The sequence below is a fragment of the Bombina bombina genome, chromosome 3 (assembly GCF_027579735.1).
Source record: "Bombina bombina isolate aBomBom1 chromosome 3, aBomBom1.pri, whole genome shotgun sequence".
Classification (NCBI taxonomy): domain Eukaryota; kingdom Metazoa; phylum Chordata; class Amphibia; order Anura; family Bombinatoridae; genus Bombina; species Bombina bombina.
Window position 1 is genome coordinate 889,355,208 of NC_069501.1, and position 23,153 is coordinate 889,378,360.

The window sequence follows — 23,153 nt, forward strand, 5'->3', positions numbered from 1 at the left end:
TAAAGTTTATATTTCTACTTTCTTTTTTACAAGTTTGTGTAGCCATATGTGGACATTCTAATGTTATTAGAGTTTAACTTAGATGTTACCGAGGGTTGCATTGAAGAGCTAATGGGAGGAGTATTTAAAGCAAGGTGTGCGGTTGCCCAGTCCCAAACATACAATAAACAAAAAAACAAGATAACATGAAAAAATACATAACAATTACAATAACATAATTCAAAACATATTAGAAACATTTCGTCGATACAACGACAAATTACAGAGAGGAATGTCCTCTCTTCCCCACCAGCCCCTCCTCGCTAAGGTAGCCACCCCCTCCCCTTGGTCTTAGTTATATAGTGGGTTTGGTCCTATAGAATCAGGGGGTGGACCTAACTGTATATAATTCATCTGTTCCTGGTATAGGATGGGGGGGTGTTCAGGTATCAATGGTTCCACTTTCCAGATCTATGTTTTGCTGATTATCTGAGGGGTTTTTATAGTTAAGCGGGTTTATCCAGTACCCTCCGGCATATGGGTGTTTTATGGATATGCATCTAGCTAACCTTATGAAGTTTGGTTTTAAATGGAGGTGGAACCCATCATATAAGAGGTGGCAGGTTAAATAGTTGCAGGAGGGTCGACAAGTTTTAATTTTGTCATAATTTAACATAACCCATTGTGTGAGTACCATTAATTGGGGCATAATGGGTGAAGGAGAGGGGGACACAGAACTAATAAATGATCGGGTATCTCACAGAGACACCACTAGGAAAGAGAAATAATTTGAGTTGTTAAACAGATGGATATTGCATACACATATTAATCACATAACCTAGACAGAGGTTCTGGCAAGTAAAACAGCCATCCAGAGATGGTGCAATGATAAAGTAGTGTATCGTCCCTGGGTAGTTCAAACAAAGACAATTTCCTGTAAGAAAAACAGGTTGTATAAATCAGATAGGCAAATTTATACTTATCTGCAGGTAGGTCAAAGGATTTCTCAAGCTCTGCGTAAAGGAGAGTTCAAGGTGGAGGGTTCTTGCGCACAGGTAAATCTCTTTGCCTGTGCTTTGGTGGGACAGATGTCCAATTTGAGCGCAGCTTTGAAGGTAATTTGTTTTTGGAAGGGCTCTCGGGTCTCTCATCTTCATCAGTAGAAGAGGGTGGGGCTGCAAACTTAAGGCTTAGTGATTTGGAGAGAGTGTCCAAGTCCGAAGACTCTCTGTATATAAGTAGTTTGCCCCCATGAGGGATAAGAAGACTGAAGGGGAATCCCCAGCGATATCGAATCTTATGTTCTTGTAACACAGAGGTTATAAACTTTAAGGATTTCCTCTTTTCAATCGTTGTTGGGCACAAGTCCTGGTAGATTTGTAATTCCTTGTCTTGGAATGATAGAGGGTGGATGTTTCTTGCCGCAAACCAAATAGACTCTTTATCTTTATAATGTAGTAGTCTGACAATCACATCCCTAGGAGGTGCAGATGAGTTTGGGCGGGGTCTCAGAGCCCTATGGGCCCTCTCTATAGCTGATTCTGTAAAGGTGGAGGACTTGGTGACGAAGTTAAAGAAATTGGTTAAGTAGGAGTGGAGATCTTCAGCTGAAATATCTTCTGGAATACCACGTATTCTAAGATTATTCCTCCTACTCCTATTTTCCAAGTCCTCCACCTTGTCTTGTAGGATATTGATCATAGAAGCTTGCTGTGCTAGGCCAGATTCAGTATTACTTAACATGGAGTTGACCACTTCTTGGCTATACTCCAGATCTTCAATTCTGGCTCCCAGCGTGTTAATCTCTTTTTTCACTGTGGAGATCTCAGACTGTATGAAGGATTTGAGGTCTGCAATATCAGATTTTGAAGACAGTTTATCCATAGTGGCTTGCAGCATGGATAGTTGCTGCTGTGTTACAGATTGATCTGGAGAATGAGGAGATGTTTGGTTAGGGATATCTTCTGAGTGTTCTTTTGGCGATGGGGGGGAGCTAGTTTTCCCCTGGTCTGGGGGAGAGAAAAAGGCCGTGACTGATGTCGTCTGTGAGGCAGACCTTCCATTCCTATCTGACTTAGCCGGTTTCCTAGACGCCATCCTTTTAGTTGTTATGGGTGATTTAGTCGAGTAGGCAAAGCTGGGGTGAGATTAAATATTTTGCAGCTTTTAGATCTATTTATGCTTCTCACCACCTTGCTTCCTCCCCCCTTGCTGTGCTGCTCTGTATGCTCCTTATGTATATTCAGTGTCTCCCCTCCTGTATGTCAGTCCGCTCTCCCTTCCAGTGCTTCCCCTACACCGGATCACATGAGGCTGTACATGCGATGTAAGTTAGGGCTTTGGCAAATCCAACATGCTTTCTCAATTAGTATTTGGGTATTAATACTCGAACCATTATCCTCCCTTCTATGTCATTTATTCATATGTGATAAGTACATGCCGACTCCAGGGGTGAGATTAGCATTAGGAACGTTCTAAGGGTGTTATTTTCCCCCCTGTGTAGATGTAACTGACCTGTATTCTCTGTTTAGCGCAGTGTCATTCCTGCTCCGTTATGCTGCGTGAGGGTGCAGGTCTGGTAGGCCCAGAATTAAAGATGGCGGGCGGGAGTTTTCTATAGATCCCCTGTGTCTGCTTTCTCTCCGTCCTTCCAAATCGGATCACAGAAGGTGTCCAGTAATGCTTAAAAGTAGACCCCTTGTCTCTGGATCACTATCGGTTAGGGGTTCTGTGCTGGCCGCCTCATGTAGCAGGGGCGGCGTAGTTATGAGCCGGGATTAGAGTTTGCAGGTGAGCTAGACGTAGTGGCTCTGTGTCCAAGTGCTCCGGACAAGTTAGTCACCCCATTTGACAATTTTAGTCGGGAACTGGCAGGGTATTGCCACTCAGGATGGCTGGTAGGGAAGAGCGGCACCGGAGCTCTAACGCTATGCGGCCATGTTCAAGCACGGCCAAGCTCCGCCCCCGTGCGTGCTTAATATTTTTTATTCTGTCTCTGTTTGTTTTCTCTGTAACAGAAAGCTACTGCTACTTCTCTTTTCGCTGGTTGAGAAGTTTAATCGTTTGCTTTTCAGACTACGGGGCTGCAGTCTTCTGAGAGAGTTATGGCTCGTTACACGAGGGCTGTCTTTTCTTCTTTGGTTTTCTCAGATGAAGCTTCTGGGAATCGGTTGTGCAAGGCTGCAACTTGTTTTTTTTGCATTCTTTTTCCAAATTTTATTAATTAGATTTTTTTTGCCTCGGACAAAATTTCTTTTGGAGGAAATGTTCTTCAAGCGGTGGTGCCTTCTGTTTAGGTCTACCTGTCTTGTCCCTCACTGTTCATCTGTGTCCTCATAGCTTGGTTATTGGTTCCCAAAAGTAATTGATGAAGCCGTGGACTCACAATATCTTAGGAAAGAAAACAAAATTTATGCTTACCTGATAAATTTCTTTTTGGATATGGTGAGTGCACGGCCGCCCTTTATTTCAAGACCGTTATTTTTTGTCTAAATCTCAGACACCTCTACACCTTTTGTGTTGCTTCTTTTTTTCTGCATTTCCGTTCGGTCGAATGACTGGGGTTTGTGGGAAGGGAACTGATACTTAACAGTTTTACTGTGGTGCTCTTTGCCTCCTCCTGCTGGCCAGGAGTGATATTCCCAACAGTAATTTAATGAAGCCGTGGACTCACCATAGAGAAATTTATCAGGTAAGCATAATTTCTTTTTCTTTTTTGCCTTTTTAACCACACTTTATCCCACCTGTGTTATCTTGAGCTCATATTGCATGCTGAAAGTAAACATGAGCACAAACTAAATTTGCCCTCATCAGGTTAGCGCATCTGAAGACCTTGCATAAAGGGTTAGGGCCAAACACAACATAAATACATTATAGTTCTACACTCATATTTACACTGTCTAATCAAAATTAATCACATACTGTACAAAATAAGTTAAAAAGTAGGTGGTAAATGACAAGGTGTTTGAATGTATAATATATATTATATGTATACATGTGTTTTTTTCATTAAATCCAGCGAGTGCATGCTGTTTATGGACTTCTAACTTCTGCTTGCACCCTGGTGGTGGATTATAAGGTGTGTATGTATATATGTATGTGTGTATATATGTGTATTTCCAAAAGTAGACAATGGCAACAGCACTTTTCTTTAAAACACTTCTTCTTTATTAAAGTATATACACATACATACATACATACAAAAAGTATTTAGTCAGCCACCAATTGTGCAAGTTCTCCCACTTAATAAGATGAGAGGCCTGTAATTTTTATCATAGGTATACCTCAACTGTGAGAGACAAAATGTGGAAACAAATCCAGACAATCACATTGTCTGATTTGGAAAGAATTTATTTGCAAATTATGGTGGAAAATAAGTATTTGGTCAATATCAAAAGTTCATCTCAATACTTTGTTATATATCCTTTGTTGGCAATGACAGAGATCAAACGTTTTCTGTAAGTCTTCACAAGGTTGTCACACACTGTTGCTGGTATGTTGGCCCATTCCTGCATGCAGCTCTCCTCTAGAGCAGTGATGTTTTGGGGCTGTCGCTGGGCAACACGGACTTTCAACTCCCTCCAAAGGTTTTCTATGGGGTTGAGATCTGGAGACTGGCTAGGCCACTCCAGGACCTTGAAATGCTTCTTGCGAAGCCACTCCTTTGTTGCCCGGGCGGTGTGTTTGGGATCATTGTCATGCTGAAAAACCCAGCCACGTTTCATCTTCAATGCCCTTGCTGATGGAAGGAGGTTTGCACTCAAAATCTCACAATACATGGCCCCATTCATTCTTTCATGTACACGGATCAGTTGTCCTGTTCCCTTTGCAGAGAAATAGCCCCAAAGCATGATGTTGCCACCCCCATGCTTCACAGTAGATATGGTGTTCTTTGGTTGCAACTCAGCATTCTCTCTCCTCCAAAAACGACGAGTTGTGTTTCTACCAAACAGTTCTACTTTGGTTTCATCTGACCATATGACATTCTCCCAATCTGCTTCTGGATCATCCAAATGCTCTCTAGCATACTTCAGACGGGCCCGGACATGTACTGGCTTAAGCAAGGGGACACGTCTGGCACTGCAGGATCTGAGTCCCTGGCGGCGTAGTGTTTTACTGATGGTAGCCTTTGTTACGTTGGTCCCAGCTCTCTGCAGGTCATTCACTAGGTCCCCCCGTGTGGTTCTGGGCTGTTTGCCCACTGTTCTTGTGATCATTTTGACCCCACGGGGTGAGATCTTGCGTGGAGCCCCAGATCGAGGGAGATTATCAGTGGTCTTGTATGTCTTCCATTTTCTATTTATTGCTCCCACAGTTGATTTCTTCACACCAAGCTGCTTGCCTATTGCAGATTCAGTCTTCCCAGCCTGGTGCAGGTTTACAATTTTTGTTTCTGGTGTCCTTCGACAGCTCTTTGGTCTTCACCATAGTGCAGTTTGGAGTGTGACTGTTTTGAGGTTGTGGACAGGTGTCTTTTATACTGATAAGTTCAAACAGGTGCCATTAATACAGGTAATGAGTGGAGGACAGAGGAGCCTCTTAAAGAAGAAGATACAGGTCTGTGAGATCCAGAAATCTTGTTTGTAGGTGACCAAATACTTATTTTCCACCATAATTTGCAAATAAATTCTTTCAAAATCAGACCATGTGATTGTCTGAATTTGTTTCCACATTTTGTCTCTCATAGTTGAGGTATACCTATGATGAAAATTACAGGCCTCTCTCATCTTCTTAAGTGGGAGAACTTGCACAATTGGTGGCTGACTAAATACTTTTTTTGCCCCACTGTATGTACATTGTGTTCACGCCAGTGGAGTTATTTAAGAGTCAGCACAACACAGCACTACTTAGCTAAAATGCAAGTCAATAGATAATAAATTAAGTTATGTGATCAGGGGGCTGTCAGAAGATGCTTAGATACAAGGTAATCACAGAGGTGAAAAGTATATTAATATAACTGTTGGTTATGCAAAACTGGGGAATGGGTTATAAAGCAATAACAATCCAAGGAACGCCAGCGAGTCAAACAAAAAGCTCTCCTAATGGAAAATTATATTTATTTATTTTTGGAAACACAAAGGTTAAAATCCATGAATAGTGCCAAAAATGGATTCAGCTAATCCATATAAACCAGTCTTACGCGTTTCGGCCCCCAGGCCTTACTCATAGACATAGTGAAATGTTCTAACTACCTTCTTTAAATATATGTTTGGCTATGGACAAAGCTGAATGGCTATTTGTTGCTTCTTAATTGCATTAATTACTATTGGTGTGGAGGTTTAACACATATTGCTAGCCAAATTAATTATGCATAAAGGTTTAAAGTTTAGGGTATAGCAGGTATATTTAGTTATATTTTAATAACATTTTAAAAATCCCGGCTATGCCTGTAAATAACCATATTACCATGCTCACTCTTATTAAGCTATAACCATCTTATGTGTTATACTTAGATTACTAGATACTAGACAGAGGATTATCTATGTTTTTAACAAATTGATCAAAAGAGAACTATGTCAATAACTGTATTGGTTCTAACAGACCTAATTAGGATTGAAATCAAGAAGTATAGAGGACTCAATAACCTATACTGTACCATATTTTGAAAAAAAAAACATATATACATTTGTTAAATAGAAATAATTACCATTATTAAGTTTTTTATGTCCCCAGAAAAATTAGGGGTATCTGTAGGGTTGCAAATCATATGATATCAGTGATAGAGAGAGTGTGTGTCACCAATTAAGGGGACGGATAGCTAGATCAACAGGGGCGTCCCACAGGGACCAACATGTTTGGGTCTGCACATTAATTGTGCTTCCAGAAATGAATTATATCCCTCTCGATGTTGAGTCCCTGTGGCCTCCTTGTTTGTATTGAAAAATCCAGAACGCTTCCCTGTATAGAAGCCGACTATTCCTATCGCCTCTTTGTGTTATAATGGGATCATTTATCTTTTAAATCAATGCTATTGTAGACTGTCCATTTAAAAAAAAAAAAAAAATCCACTATTTCATACTACAATGTTTTAAAACCTTCAAATGCAACTTTTCCATATGCAAGAAATGTTTTGAGCATATTATTTTCTTTTAAATACTTTTGTTATAATTGCCTACATATCTAGCATTGTTTTATTTTTCTCTCTTATTTCCTTTAACCCCTTAACGACCAACGACCTAGGGGGTACGTCCTGCAAAAAATGCAGTTAATGACCAAGGACGTACCCTGTACGTCGTTGATCTTTGAAAGCAGTGGAAGCGATCCTGATGACTTCCAACTGCTTTCATGTTATAGCAGTGATGCCTCGATATTGAGGCATCCTGCTATAACATTTTTTAGCCGTCCGATGCAGAGAGAGCCTCCCTGTGGCCCTCTCTGCATCGGCCATTGATGGCCATGTTCGTTGGTGGGTGGGAGCTTACCCAGGGAGGCGGGTGGGCGGCCATGGGTGGGAAGGGGGGCGGGATCGAGAGCGGGTGCGCTCGCGTGCACGGGAGCGGGTGCGCGCGGGCGGGTGGGAACCCTACACTATGGAACAATGGTGGTACTCGGTGGGAGTGAGGGTGGGCATTTAAAAAATATTTAGCGATCTGGCAGGGGTTGGGGGGTTGGGGGTTGAGGGAGGGCAGCTACACTACAGAAAATAGTATTTTTTAAAAAATAAATAAAAATAACCATATTTGATTTCAAACTGGGCACTGGCAGACAGCTGCCAGTACCCAATATGGCGCAATAAGGCAGAGAGAGGGGGGGTTAGAGAGCTGTTTGGGGGGGATCAGGGAGGTTGGGGGCTAAGGGAGGATACTACAGAACAGAATTATTATTTAACCCCCCCCCAAAAAAAAAAAAAAAATCTTATTTTAGTACTGGCAGACTTACTGCCAGTACTTAAGATGGCGGGGACAATTGTGGGGTGGGGGAGGGAAGAGAGCTGTTTGGGAGGGATCTGGGGGTGTGATGTGTCATGTGGGAGGTTGATACCTACACTAAAGCTAAAATTAACCCTGCAAGCTCCCTAAAAGCTCCCTAATTAACCCCCTCACTGCTGGGCATTATACACGTATGGTGCGCAACGGCATTTAGCTGCCTTCTAATTACCAAAAAGCAAAGCCAAAGCCATATATGTCTGCTATTTCTGAACAAAGGGGATCCCAGAGAAGCTTTTACAACCATTTATGCCATAATTGCACAAGCTGTTTGTAAATAATTTTAGTGAGAAACCTAAAATTGGGAAAATTTTACGTTTTATTTTTATTTGTTCGCATTTGGCGGTGAAATGGTAGCATGAAATATACCAAAATGGGCCTAGATCAATACTTTGGGTTGTCTACTACACTAAAGCTAAAATTAAAACTACAAGCTCCCTACATGCTCCCTAATTAACCCCTTCACTGCTGGGCATAATACACGTGTGGTGCGCAGCGGCATTTAGCGGCCTTCTAAATACCAAAAAGCGATGCCAAAGCCATATATGTCTGCTATTTTTTAACAAAGGGGATCCCAGAGAAACATTTACAACCATGTATGCCATAATTGCACAAGTTGTTTGTAAATAATTTCAATGAGAAATCTAAAGTTTGTGAAAAAGTGAACTTTTTTTTTTATTTGATCGCATTTTGTAGTGAAATGGTGGCATGAAATATACCAAAATGGGCCTAGATCAATACTTTGGGATGTCTTCTAAAAAAAAATATATACATGTCAAGGGATATTCAGGGATTCCAGACAGATATCAGTGTCCCAATGTAACTAGCGCTAATTTTGAAAAAAAGTGGTTTGGAAATAGCAAAGTGCTACTTGTATTTATTGCCCTATAACTTGCAAAAAAAGCAAAGAACATGTAGACATTGGGTATTTCTAAACTCAGGACAAAATTTAGAAACTATTTAGCATGGGTGTTTTTTGGTGGTTGTAGATGTGTAACAGATTTTGGGGGTCAAAGTTAGAAAAACTGCATATTTTTTTCCTCATATTTTATAAAAAAATTTTATAGTAAATTATAAGATATGATGAAAATAATGGTATCTTTAGAAAGCCCATTTAATGGCGAGAAAAACGGTATATAATATGCGTGGGTACAGTAATTGAGTATGAGGAAAATTACAGCTAAACACAAACACCGCAGAAATGTAAAAATAGCCTTGGTCCCAACGGACAGAAAATGGAAAAGTGTTGTGGTCATTAATGGGTTAAAGGGACAATAAACTTTTTTTTCTTCATGATTTAGAAAGAGGATTCAATCGTAAACAACTTTCCAGTTTATCTCTATTATGTAATATGATTTTATTCTCTTGAAATAATTTGTTAAAAAAGCATATCTAAATAGGCTCAGTAGCTGCTTATTGGTGACTGCCTTGTGTGATTGGCTCACCCAATCACTGGGCATTTCCATTGATGGAAGGTGCTATTCAGGCCATAGCTTCAGCAGAATGCACTTGTGCAGATGCACGGTAGGGGGCAGAGTCACATGACACCTGACTAAAGCAGTGCACAGTATAATGCTAACGTTTTCACAACATGTGACATTATCCCCATAGAAACAAGCAAGCCTCTTGGCAACAAACAATAACAGTACCCAATGTCACTCCTCGACCCCCTCTTACTTGCATAAGTAATTATTCTCATGTACCCACTTTGTTACATGATACCACAGGGTTTTTGAGTAGGACACTGATAAGGGGGTGTAGCAGGCTACACTTGGCAACACTAAAGTGTAAGTAATTTTGCATATTTTGTGGAATTTTATTATAATACTTTAAGCTTTTATTTATACACTTTTTTCGCCCACACACTGTTTTACCTTAATTAATCCTTTCATAATATGCACATAACTCAATGTTTTATGGCTCTTTAAAGCAGCAAATTATGATAAAAACATTACTTACAGTGGCGGTACTGTGGGTGTGCTAGGGGATGCTACACTTGTAGTACCCTCATTGAGCTGCGAAATGGCTCCATATATTGTGTTCTGTGTCTCAACTTTCTCCCCACTTTGTCAGCCCCCCTAACCTTAAGTTCTAGAACCACAACTGATTACAATAGTTGTTTTATACAAAAGTACATTATATTAAAGTGAAATTTTCCCCTTAACAAATATGTTAAAATAATATGACTTTAATTCATGAAATTTTTTTAAAGATTAAAATTACCGTTTTTTGTTTATTTACTTGCATCCGTCATTATAATCCTCCGCCCGGCATTGCATTATCGTTGTAGGCACGATCGTTATAACCAATAATTTGATTAACCACAGGGGGACCAAACCTCTTTTGCTGTCGTCGCACGTCCGTATTGTGCTTGCGTTATACAGCTCTTCCTACATTGTTATCTTATGCTCGTTCACATTTCGCGCATGCGCAATACCAAAATTCTCGGACTTCATTCATTCTTGCAATATTTCAGCAATAGGTAAGTACAATGCTAAAGTGGCTCCGTATTAGAGGAATGACGATCATATGCATTGCTTCTGTACCCAACGATAGTATTCAGTGAATGTATTCATTCACTGAATACTATGTTGACAGACAGCTGCATCAGGGTTTGACGCATGCGCAGTGTTTATCATAGATGGGAGCGTGCATTGACACTACGTAAACAGCAGGAGGGACCGCTGTATACATACCATAGAAAAGAATAAGGAAGTTGAGAGTGGGAGGAGCAGGTATATACAACGAGCGTTATTTAGAAATGTATTAAAAATATTTATTAGACATTTTATAAAAAAATTATAGTGGCGGTTTGGTTAATATAATGATTACCTATCTAATTATACTTTCATTACATAAAAAATTTACATTTACTTTAACAATAGTAAACAAAAGTAGAGAAATGCCCTGCCCTTGAGCCCAATCAGTATCAACTGAACTTTTATAGAAAATGGGCTATGGTTTGAGTGGCTATTAAGCTTACAATCTAAAACAGTGGTCTCCAAGTACCGGCTCTGGGGCCATATGCTGCCCTCAATATAGCTTAATCTTGCTCTCCCTTGTTTATTAGTTAAATTATTAATTTGGCCACATCAATTGTTAAGGGTTCTAAGAGGTATAACAAGTTGATGTTCTATATAGGCATTCACAAGATAAATATAAAAATAAGCATGCATTGTCCAGTGTAGACTCCCATTATGCACTGCTTGGATAAATGTCACTTTTTATTCAGTTCCAGAATGATCACTTCATATGGCACTCACAAGATAAATATACACTGTGTATGTCTATTGTGGACTACAGCTCCTACCATGCACTACTACTTGGGTAAATGGCACTTCCAGTTTCTAGCATATCCAGTTCCTGAGCACTCACTCTGTTCAAGTGGACCCCGGATACAATGAGCTTGATACCCCTGATCTAAAAGATTTGACACAGTAGGAGAGTGGAAATGAGTAGATGTTTGGCTTGTGTTTATGCCATTATGTTAGCTTTTATGCTTTGCATGTAGGGACTTGAAGTGTGAAGATGGAGTGTTGGGCCTGGCTGCCTCCCCTACACTGCAGCCAATCAGTTTAATTCAGAGAGGAGGCAGTCTCGATGCCAGTAGTAGAGGGGGCAGCTTCATTTGTTAAAGCGCTATACTAGATGAGCTGCGGGTATAATGCACTCCCCGTTGCATTTGTATCTTTCACCCCTGGGGACATGTGCAGGGATGGAAAATACTTTGTGTATTGGAAGAAATTAGAGTATTACATTTGCAATACAAATACAATACTTGGTGCTACAGCGCTCATTTCACAGAATTAGAGGAGAAATTAGATTTCTGATCTTCAGAGATCCAGCTGTTCTTATTGTTTCAAATCTATGAAAATAGAGAAGCAGGTAATCATTTATGACCTTATAAACTTTGCAAAGATGAATGTGGCAGTTGTAATTTTTATTTAATCTCAACTGTGATCATTTAATTTTATAATTTTTACTAAACTATACATGTCTATTTGTTTGTTATAGGTACGGAAGCCAGTCATATGTGTCAACAATCATGTCTTCTGTTCTGTTTGTATTGAATTGTGGCTGAAAAACAACAACCAATGCCCTGCCTGCAGGGTGCCTATTACACCAGAAAATCCCTGCAAGGATATAATAGGTACAGTGCTTTGTTTGAATTATATTCTCAAACTGGGTCATAACAAAAGATGGGAGACATTTAGGGCTGAAGAAGCTATTAAAGAGTAAATGAGAGAATACACATTTATGATGTCACTGTACACTCCTCATTTTCTTGACGCATGACCTATTGTTCATAAATTCTAGTTTTTCAAGCACTGCATGAACATACTGATGCCTTATTAATGAACTGTGATCAAAATGATATGTGTTATGCACCGTAAAGGTCTATTCAGTAATATTTAATTAACAAATTGTCATGATAAGCCACACCATTTAGATAGCTTTTAATAGGTCTGTCACTGACACATTTTCTCACTATGTAAAAGTTGAATTAAAGGAAATTTAAAATATGAATACCATTTCTATAATTGCTTTTATTAGATTAGTTTGGACACTTGAATTTATTATGCAGTTTTTGTTTTATTTATCATGGTATGACATTGAGCAGTGTAATGATGTATTATCTAATATAGACACCTAATACATCTAAATGCAGTTATTATGTAGGAACATTAAGCATAAAAAATAAACAAAGACAATAAGAGTGAAAATAAATGCATCATTATGTGTTGGTTTCTTTCACCTACAACTTTCACATCATAAACAATTGTGCATGTTGTGCAGTCATAATATGTATTCTCTTATGCAGTGTGTGTAATAATATATAAAAAAATATATATATATACAATTGTACATATTTCTTTATTCCATGTGTTTGTTTGTTTTTTAATGCTTCTGTTAGAATTATTTTTTTTAAATATTGGCATGACAAATAGCAACGTATTGCCATTTGAAATACAAGTATCTTACGGTTGACAAATATAGCTGTAGCAATGAACAATGCCTGAAAGAGGCTACAATTCAGACCAGAGGAGGATGTTCTGCATTGTTTGTATTTCTCTTTCTGTTTTTTGTTGTTGAAATACAAGTGCACTCCTTTACTTTCTCTTTTGCCGATGCAAGATGTTGTAAGTTTAAAGGGATTCTTTTTATTTTTATACATATTTTGGTTTCATTTTAGATATTAAAAAGTTGGCTTTTTCTCATTCAAGCGTATTTTTTTTAAAATAGCAAACCTTCCAGAACTTGGTATTCTCTCCTCCTCCCATATACACTTCCTCTTTCTAATGAGATGTAGGATGGGTTTAATACTGGTGGACAAATAACATTGACACATGTAAGCACTACTAGAATCTAGACCCCCCCCCCTTTAGTTCTGAAATCTGTTGGTGTTCTTATCATTCAGGTCATCCCATAAGTAAGAGCATTAACTATGGAGGCCTCCTAGAGATGTATAGACTGCAGATGTTCTAAGGGGTATGCACTTTTTTGTAACTGTGTTTTTAGAAAACCGTGGAATAGCAGAATAAGTGGAAGCCTCAAGTTTTCATAACTGAATCAGTATATTATATGTTCTTCAGTTCAGAAATACCTGTGTGGATGGTTCATCCCTACTACAGCCTTCTGCAGTTATATTTGTATGCTTTTTATGATGGAACAGCGTTTTTTTTTTTTTCTTTCATCCGTTTACCTTCTTATAAATGGCTTGCACAGAAGCATTGTTATCACACAGAAGCAACATAGAGCTAGATTGTGAATAGAGTGCTAGTTTGCACTTGTGTGTTAAACGCTAGAATTATTTTTTGGCGATTAACACTCTTATTGAGAGTTTTAAGTTAAAAGTTTGCGCTCACGTGTTTGTAAAGTCGCAGTAGCAAATAGACTTTGATAAAATGAAAAATTGCATTCCCCGTAGTCTTCAATAGTCAAAAAAGTTTTTGGGAAAAAACTAATAACCACAAGTTACGCAAAAACGATTGCGTTTATTTAAAAATGCACCCTAAGAAGATAATATTGCATATTTCATAATCCAAGGTTTTGCACGTAGCAGAATATGTTCTTTTTATTCTTAGAGATTTTGCATCCTCCTGGTGGCCAGGAAGACACCCTACAACAAAGCTTTAAGTATCCCTCCCACTTCCTTTTCTCTCCCAGTAGTTCTTTGCCTCGTCAAGGAGAAGGCAAGGATATTGGTGCTCAGGATTTATTGAAGATTTGCATGGATATGAATCTCAATTTTTCCTTCAATGGATAGTTCCTGGAAGATAGAGATTAAGTAGAATACTGGCTGTGTAATGTAATTTTTTCTCTGTGGAGTTGTGGTCACAAGTCTACCACGGGTGTCGCTGGGATGTTCCTTTAGCCTCCTCCTGAGTTATTAAGATATACTCCCTCAATATATCCTTACTGTTACAGTACTGGATGAGCTTCTACTGCTTTCTTAGGATTCACATCTGGGAAAGATCAGTTGAGTGGGCATTCACTAGGTAAGTAATTAATTTACCCTCATGGCCCGCAGGCTATCTGCAGTACACAGGTCAGTGTTTCTCATAGCCACACATAGCATATGTATATTGCAAGCTTAACTTAATCCCCATATGTAACCTCCATTACAGTAAAGCAGTATACTATTTGTATTGAGTTTCTAGGTTACTTTATGTAACATGTTGGGGGAATGCAGCAACTATTTTACAGAGCTATAATTTTTTTTTTCTATTTTTTTTTTCACATTTCTGCAGATTCATCACATTTTATTTAATTGGGGTTATTAATGTTTGTGGCACTGTGTGTCATTGTCACTTTAAATTGCCGCCTCAGAGCTGCTCTGTAGTCCGGTTTGCGCTCCTTAGGCTGAGCTTAGCTGCTGCTGATCCAAGGTGAGCGTCCATGCTGCAAATAGAACCTTGGGGACATGTAAGGAAAAACTGCAGTCACATTCCACTGCTCCTATTTTAATTGATCACACTGGAATACAGAGCACAGCACTGGGGTGAAAATTGTGCAGTCCACTCAGAGCGGCTCTACAGCCGGTTATCGCTTCTCAGGCTGAAAGGAGCTTATGCTAGTCCGGATAAGCGCAAGCTTCATAAGCACCTAGGAGATTTTTGTGGTTGAGTGATTGCTCCGATATTTTGAGCACAGCGCTGGGGTTGCGGTCCAGAAGGATTTAAGATATGTAGATTTTTGGGAACACTTTATTTAGTGACATGTTTTGCTACCACACAGTGTTTGTTTGTTTGATTGTGCTAAGCATTTTCTCAGGATATTAATATTAACATTGAACTTAGCTAGTCCTGATATTGGAGCAGAGCTGCAGATTTTATTTTTCATGTGCATGTTCTGCATATTGGTTACAGGAACATAATACGCATATGCTAAATCACTTGAAACTGATGCAGTATAACTGTAAAAAGCTGACAGGAAAATATCACCTGAGCATCTCTATGTAAAAAAGGAAGATATTTTACCTCACAACTTCCTAAGCTCAGCAGAGTAAGTTCTGTGTAAAAAGTTATACTCAGCTGCTGCAGGTAAAAAAAAAAAACTTTTTAAATGAACAGCATCAAAAGGGCTGAGGTTGTGAACTCTTTTACTGTGATCTCATGAGATTTGACTTAACTCTCATGAGATTTCATAGTAAACTTCCTTAAACTGAATAGGGAAATGAGATGAGTGTTCACAAAGTTCACTCCCTTAGCTGTCTGGGACACAGGGCTGGCTCAAGACATTGTGCTGCCTGGGTCCGAGATCAAAATGACGCCCCCCCCCCCCACACCCACTTCTACCTGTTTAACTCCATCCATAGCGCAATGCCTTACATTTTTTATATTATTACTTATTATTATTATTATTATTATTATTATTAATATTACAGTGCCACTTACACTAACACTCAGACTGGGTGAAATAAGTCAGTTGGTTTGTTAATAAAATGAGGATTACCTTGGATGAGAACAGGTAAAATAATCATGTTTATTAATCAGCTGATTATTTCACATGTGCTTAATTTCAAATATCCTCAAAATCTTGGCCTGTGAGCTAGAGAGATAAGAGTGAATCTGTCAAGTGCAGGCTGGGTCCATGGGACCCTGTTGGTCCCATTGATAAGCTGGCCCTGAGTCTGTTCACATAACAGTCAGCACAACCATCTATCATTTGACCTGACATAAACTTTGTCTGGCAACTTTAAAATTCCAATATTTTTGTAAACTGCCTTTCACGCCAACATATTCTCCTCATATTCACCACACTGACAGTTGTTATGACTAGAGTCCATTTAGAAATAAATGTATGGCATACATTTTAATATTTTATCTATATAGGGCAGTACTGTCCACACCCCTTAGGGGAGGGGTCTTCAGTGGTACCAGGGAGGGCCAAGATATTTAAATTCTCACACACACACACACACACACATACACATAAACGCACAGTAGATATTCAAAAAGATAGATATGTTTACATGTACATAAATAGATAAAAGTTACCCCATTTGTTGGATTTTTTCACAGGCAAAGAATAACCTTTATTCCAAAAAATTAATATTTTAGAGACTTCACCCCTTCATCAGGGGTCTGATGAAGGGGTGAGATCCCTGAAACGTTACTATTTGGAATAAAGGTAATTCTCTGCCTGTGAAAAAATCCAGTGAGTGAGTATTCTATTTCTTATACTGTTATTGTACATTTTGTTACCTGCACTCTGGTTGTTGTAGTATAGTGAGAGTGGACCCCCTAGATTTTTTTAAGTTAAGTAACAGCTAAATAAATATAAATTTAAAGAATACTGCTGTATTGGTTTTCTACTCCACATTGGTTAATAAGGACAATTTCCTCTGCTTTGTTTTGGGAAGGAGGCCATACTTCTGCAAGTATGACAAGAAAACAAATTTATTCAGGACAGGAACTTGAGTTTTTAAAAAGACAAAAATTAAAAACTGACTAAACAAAGAAACAAATAAAAAGTTGAGTACAATCTCTCTTTACCTAGAAGTTTGGATTCTGCAGCTTATCATGGTTCGACAATTATTTTGGATAGGGTAAGTCTCATGACGTTTCTTATGCAAATGGAATATATGAGTTTTTAAATAAAAAAATACAACCTGAGGATAAATTTGCTGACTGTGTCCCTGTTTTCCTCTTTTAGATAACAATGTTTTTCTTTTTTGTCAGCAGCTATTTATGATGCCCAGTCCCCATGCAAAAATAAAAAGCACATTTATACGCTGGGTAGAAATACACATTTAGAGTTGACATATTACTTTCACAGAATAAATCAATAGCAGGAGATATATATATAAGTACAAGCACTCCTAGACAGGCGAAACGCGCGTAGCTGCTTGCTTGTTTTACAGCGGTGTGTTCAGCTGAACACCGCTGTAAGTACTCTCTGCATTATTTTCAAACATTTCTATCCGATACCGAAACACTGAAGGCGTGCTGAGCACTTAAAGAGCCTTCTAAGCACGGAGGAGGGAGAGGAAAAAAGTTTCAAGTATTGTTCCGGATCAGCTAATCACTAAGTGTGGATTGATTGGAAGCGAGCAGGTAATATTCAGCCACACTATGACCGCTCACTATAACAGGTAAGATTGAAGCAAGATTCATTTGATACTGTGGTGATTCACTATATGCCTAAAAGATACATCAAGATAACAAGCAGAGACTGCTACATTTAAATACTGGTGAAGTTTGGCCAGTGGAAGATGGATTTAAACTAGAGCAGAGGCTGCATTCATCTTGGCGTGTGTATGTGAAGTGACTGACCATTTTGCGTTACTACCTGTGTGTCAACTTGGCATAGTGTTGGGCCTGCATTAACGCTTTTACCTATTGCATGAGTGGATTATAACTATACATCTGTGTGATGCTTGGAAATATTTGACCGGGACTAATGGATTATACTTTGGACTTTAATTAGTCTTTTATGTCAACCCGGGTTGATTTGTTGATCTAGATTATGTTTTAATGCAGAGATATGTAATTATGTTACTGAAATAACAAGTTAATATAAATTTCAACTTATAAAGCAAGCTGTGATACTGTTTATTTGTTGCAAAACTTAGGTTTAATTATATAATGATGTGTGATATAGTCTGCTGCTGGAATTAATAAGGGTTCTAAAATTATTTTTGTATTATAAATAAATATATATATATATATATATATATATATATATATATATATATATATATATATATATATATATATATAGTGCAGAATTATTAGGCAAGTTGTATTTTTGGGGATTAATTTTATTATTGAACAACCATGTTCTCAATGAACCCAAAAAACTCATTAATATCAAAGCTGAATAGTTTTGGAAGTAGTTTTTAGTTATAGCTATTTTAGGGGGATATCTGTGTGTGCAGGTGACTATTACTGTGCATAATTATTGGGCAACTTAACAAAAAACAAATATATACCCATTTCAATTATTTATTTTTACCAGTGAAACCAATATAACATCTCAACATTCACAAATATACATTTCTGACATTCAAAAACAAAACAAAAACAAATCAGTGACCAATATAGCCACCTTTCTTTGCAAGGACACTCAAAAGCCTGCCATCCATGGATTCTGTCAGTGTTTTGATCTGTTCACCATCAACATTGCGTGCAGCAGCAACCACAGCCTCCCAGACACTGTTCAGAGAGGTGTACTGTTTTCCCTCCTTGTAAATCTCACATTTGATGATGGACCACAGGTTCTCAATGGGGTTCAGATCAGGTGAACAAGGAGGCCATGTCATTAGATTTTCTTCTTTTATACCCTTTCTTGCCAGCCACGCTGTGGAGTACTTGGACGCGTGTGATGGAGCATCGTCCTGCATGAAAATCATGTTTTTCTTGAAGGATGCAGACTTCTTCCTGTACCACTGCTTGAAGAAGGTGTCTTCCAGAAACTGGCAGTAGGACTGGGAGTTGAGCTTGACTCCATCCTCAACCCGAAAAGGCCCCACAAGCTCATCTTTGATGATATCAGCCCAAACCAGTACTCCACCTCCACCTTGCTGGCGTCTGAGTCGGACTGGAGCTCTCTGCCCTTTACCAATCCAGCCACGGGCCCATCCATCTGGCCCATCAAGACTCACTCTCATTTCATCAGTCCATAAAACCTTAGAAAAATCAGTCTTGAGATATTTCTTGGCCCAGTCTTGACGTTTCAGCTTGTGTGTCTTGTTCAGTGGTGGTCGTCTTTCAGCCTTTCTTACCTTGGCCATGTCTCTGAGTATTGCACACCTTGTGCTTTTGGGCACTCCAGTGATGTTGCAGCTCTGAAATATGGCCAAACTGGTGGCAAGTGGCATCTTGGCAGCTGCACGCTTGACTTTTCTCAGTTCGTGGGCAGTTATTTTGCGCCTTGGTTTTTCCACACGCTTCTTGCGACCCTGCTGACTATTTTGAATGAAACGCTTGATTGTTCGATGATCACGCTTCAGAAGCTTTGCAATTTTAAGAGTGCTGCATCCCTCTGCAAGATATCTCACTATTTTTTACTTTTCTGAGCCTGTCAAGTCCTTCTTTTGACCCATTTTGCCAAAGGAAAGGAAGTTGCCTAATAATTATGCACACCTGATATAGGGTGTTGATGTCATCAGACCACACCCCTTCTCATTACAGAGATGCACATCACCTAATATGCTTAATTGGTAGTAGGCTTTCGAGCCTATACAGCTTGGAGTAAGACAACATGCATAAAGAGGATGATGTGGTCAAAATACTCATTTGCCTAATAATTCTGCACTCCCTGTATGTATGTATGTATGTATGTATATATATATATATATATATATATATATATGTATATATATATATATATATGTATATGTATATATATATATATAAAAATGTCTGGTTTTACTATATTTTTGCTTGTGTACAGCTGGTTGATGATTCATGCAGGGCAATTTAAACCCTAGTTTGTTGACTGGGGTAGACATTGTTCCTCACCTTTAGATCTCAAAAATGCCAAATAGATTGGAGAACCAATTTAAATAAAAGATAAAGTATTTTGTATGTTTAAAACTGGTTTTGGTCCAGAAGCTTACCGGTAACAAGCAACCAGCGATGCACTCTCCTCCTCGGGTCCAGTGAGTCTAACTGTCTAGTGCAGGCGCTCCCCACCCACCGCCACGGCGCGTGTGTATTAGGCAGAACCAGACTTATAGCGGCGGCGGCAGAACCAGAAGAGGCGAGGATATATGACAATGACATACGTCATATCCCCGCTCCCCTCCCTCATAACTGGCGACGGCGCCTCTGGTCTAATGTCGGTCTGGAGTCTGTCGGGCCCGCCCCTGCTCCCTGGGACGATGTCTTCATCTGTGTCCGTGGGATCCTGTTGGTCCCATTGATAAGCCGGCCCTGCTGGGACAGGCATACTGATTTGCTGCTTAGAAGTCCTTTACAATGTGATGTGGCTACTGAGGAACTTTTGAGGTAAAATATCTTTTTTTTACACAGAGATGTTCAGGTGATATTTTCTAGTCGGGTTTTTACAGCTATGCTGCATCACTTTCAAGTGTTTCAACATTTTGGGTATCATGGCCCCTTAAGTTAGATCCTCTTGGTAAGAAGCGGTTGGCTTCTAGTAATTTTGTCTACCAAAAACGTCCCAGCTTAATTTTATGTTCTAAGAAGATTTTGTTTGCTTCTAATTGACTTAAGTGTTATATGTCCTGTTGTGCAAAATAGTTGCATTTGTCTAATGTATTTTCCCCATAGTATATTTCTGCAGGGCTTTACAAGTGTATTCCCACCTCTGTAATAACTTCTATCTGTATAATCTTTGTGTTCCTTTTTTATGTAGCAGACTGGGACTGTCCATACCAACTTAGACCTGGTAGAGCATAAATACACAGATTTTGTTTTTTTAACAACAAATAAATTTATACTTTTCTAATTGTTTACCGTCTGTCCTTCTGATTTACAAATAACAAAAACTAAGCCAACATAACTTAATTTGAAGGATGTGAGCTATTACTTATAGGTCTGGGATTCAATTCCCTAAGTTGCTAAAAAATGTAAAACCATTGTGGGTGTGCATTGTCTCTTCCATGACCTGTGATATGTCTCTGCGTCAGGGGGTGCACAATGTGCGTACTGTAGACTGGGCTATGCAGGTGCAATGTCCAGCACTGAAGTCCTAATTGTTTTTTATTTTTTTTATTTTAATAAACAAGAAATTTGACAGGGGCCGAATTATCAAGCTCCGTATGGAGCTTGATGCCCCTGTTTCCGTGCGAGCCTTTGGGCTCGCTGGAAACAGCAGTTATGAAACAGCGGCCTTAAAGGGAAAGTCAAGTCCAAAATAAATTTTCATGATTTAAGATGGGGTATGTAATTTTAAACAACTTTCCAATTTATTTATATCACCAATTTTGCTTTGTTCTCTTGCTTGTGCAATGTTAAATGCTGACAGCGTATGCTGTCGGCATTCAGCAATGTCTGTCGGACATCATACGCTACAGCTTATCATGTTGGACAGACAGTGATAAATCTGCCCCTTAGTATCAAATGTCTTCAACTACCTTTTTGTTTTTACCAGTTTGTTTCCCTTCAGTGTATATTTCTCAGATTAGATGATTATGCCTTAATGAGAGATAATACAACCGTATATTCTATATACTGTATTACTGTCATATGTTGCTGTGCAATGGTGCATATTACAGTATTTCCATTATCTGGTACAATTGTTATTTATTGCTGTGCAACAGTATTCTTTACTTGTGAGTGGATACTGCAGTGTTTTTCATATCTTGTACTACTGTTCTTTACTTCCGTTCATATTCAAAAGTATACCTTTATGTGTGTGGGGGATACAGTAATTTCCATATCTTTCTTCTGTTATCATATTGCTGTGCAGTAATATTTCTTTACTTATGCCAAGATTATTATTATTACCCATTCCCCAGTTTTGCATAACTAACTGTTATAGAAATACACTTTTTACCTCTGTGATAACCTTGTATCTAAGCCTCTGCAAACTGCCCCCTTTTTCAGTTCTTTTGACAGACTTGCATTTTAGCCAATCAGTGCTATCTCCAGGGTAACTTCATGAGCTCAATGGTATCTATATGAAACACATGAACTAATGCCTTCTAGTGGTCAAAATGCATTCAGATTAGAGGCAGTCTTCAATATGAACCTCCTAGGTTTGGCTTTCAACTAAGAATACCAAGAGAACAAAGCAAAATTGGTGATAAAAGTAAATTGGAAAGTTGTTTTAAATGACATGCCCTATTCTAATCATGAAAGGTTTTTTTTTTTACTTGATTTGACTGTCACTTTTCAGAAGGAATTGGGAGTAATTCTACAGAGTACATTCATTTTTTTTTCTTTGAGGATCATGTAGTTTCCGGGGGAGACATAGGAAGCAGTTGAATTCTGCAGTTGGAAGAATCATTAATGGCCATTAATGATGTCTGTTAACCCACCTGCCAATTGCTTGTTTCTGGTTATCTCACTCGACAGATTTTGCTAGGAGTGTAGATTCTGAAGATCATTCTTTCATCATCTGACCCAACGTTGGGTACACCATTAATATATTTTATGATTTTGTGGTGCAGTTGCTTTTCTCTCGCAGAATAGGGAACTGAAGCCTTACAATAAATAAAGAGCTCTTGTATTTTGTCAACTCTTACTTGCATTTTTTTTTTTTTTTTTTTTTTTCCTTTTCTTGAGTTTTTACATGATGGTTTAGAAAACTTCAGCCATCTCCTGTGTTTTTTTTATTTTATTAAATAAATAGGCTAAAAAGGAAATTATCTCAGTTTATTTTCCAGTGATTTTTAAAGAGCTTTTAACTCATTGATACAGCTGTTTTTTTTTTTTTGGGGGGGGGGGGTTTGCCAAAGCTCAGGCTTGAGCTAAGCAAAAACTTTATATTTAATATAATTTTTGCCTTTTACATTGGCTAAATTAGTAGATTGTGCACTCACTTATTCTAGTCTTTCATCATAAGGTTGTAGAAGGCTGTTGTAAATATATATATATATATATATATATATATATATATATATATATATATATATGTATGTGTATATGTATTTATATATATATATATATATGTGTGTGTGTGTGTGTGTATATATATATATATATATATATATATATATATATATATATATACACACTTTTAATATTTCCCCACCACTGTAGTTATATATGCAGGATACTGGTCAATTCTTACTACCCCAGCACCTAAATGGTCTTTAATCCTGAAAAGATT

The 23,153-nt window shown here is 38.4% G+C and overlaps 1 protein-coding gene across 1 annotated transcript in view; it reads left to right on the forward strand.

Moving 5' to 3' along the window:
* OBI1 (ORC ubiquitin ligase 1) overlaps nucleotides 1-23,153 on the forward strand; it is a 188,669-nt gene that overhangs the window by 17,349 nt on the left and 148,167 nt on the right. Inside the window, exon 2 of the mRNA XM_053707850.1 lies at nucleotides 11,919-12,054. Coding sequence (XP_053563825.1) covers nucleotides 11,919-12,054 — 136 coding nt within the window. The remainder of the gene's footprint in view (nucleotides 1-11,918; nucleotides 12,055-23,153) is intronic.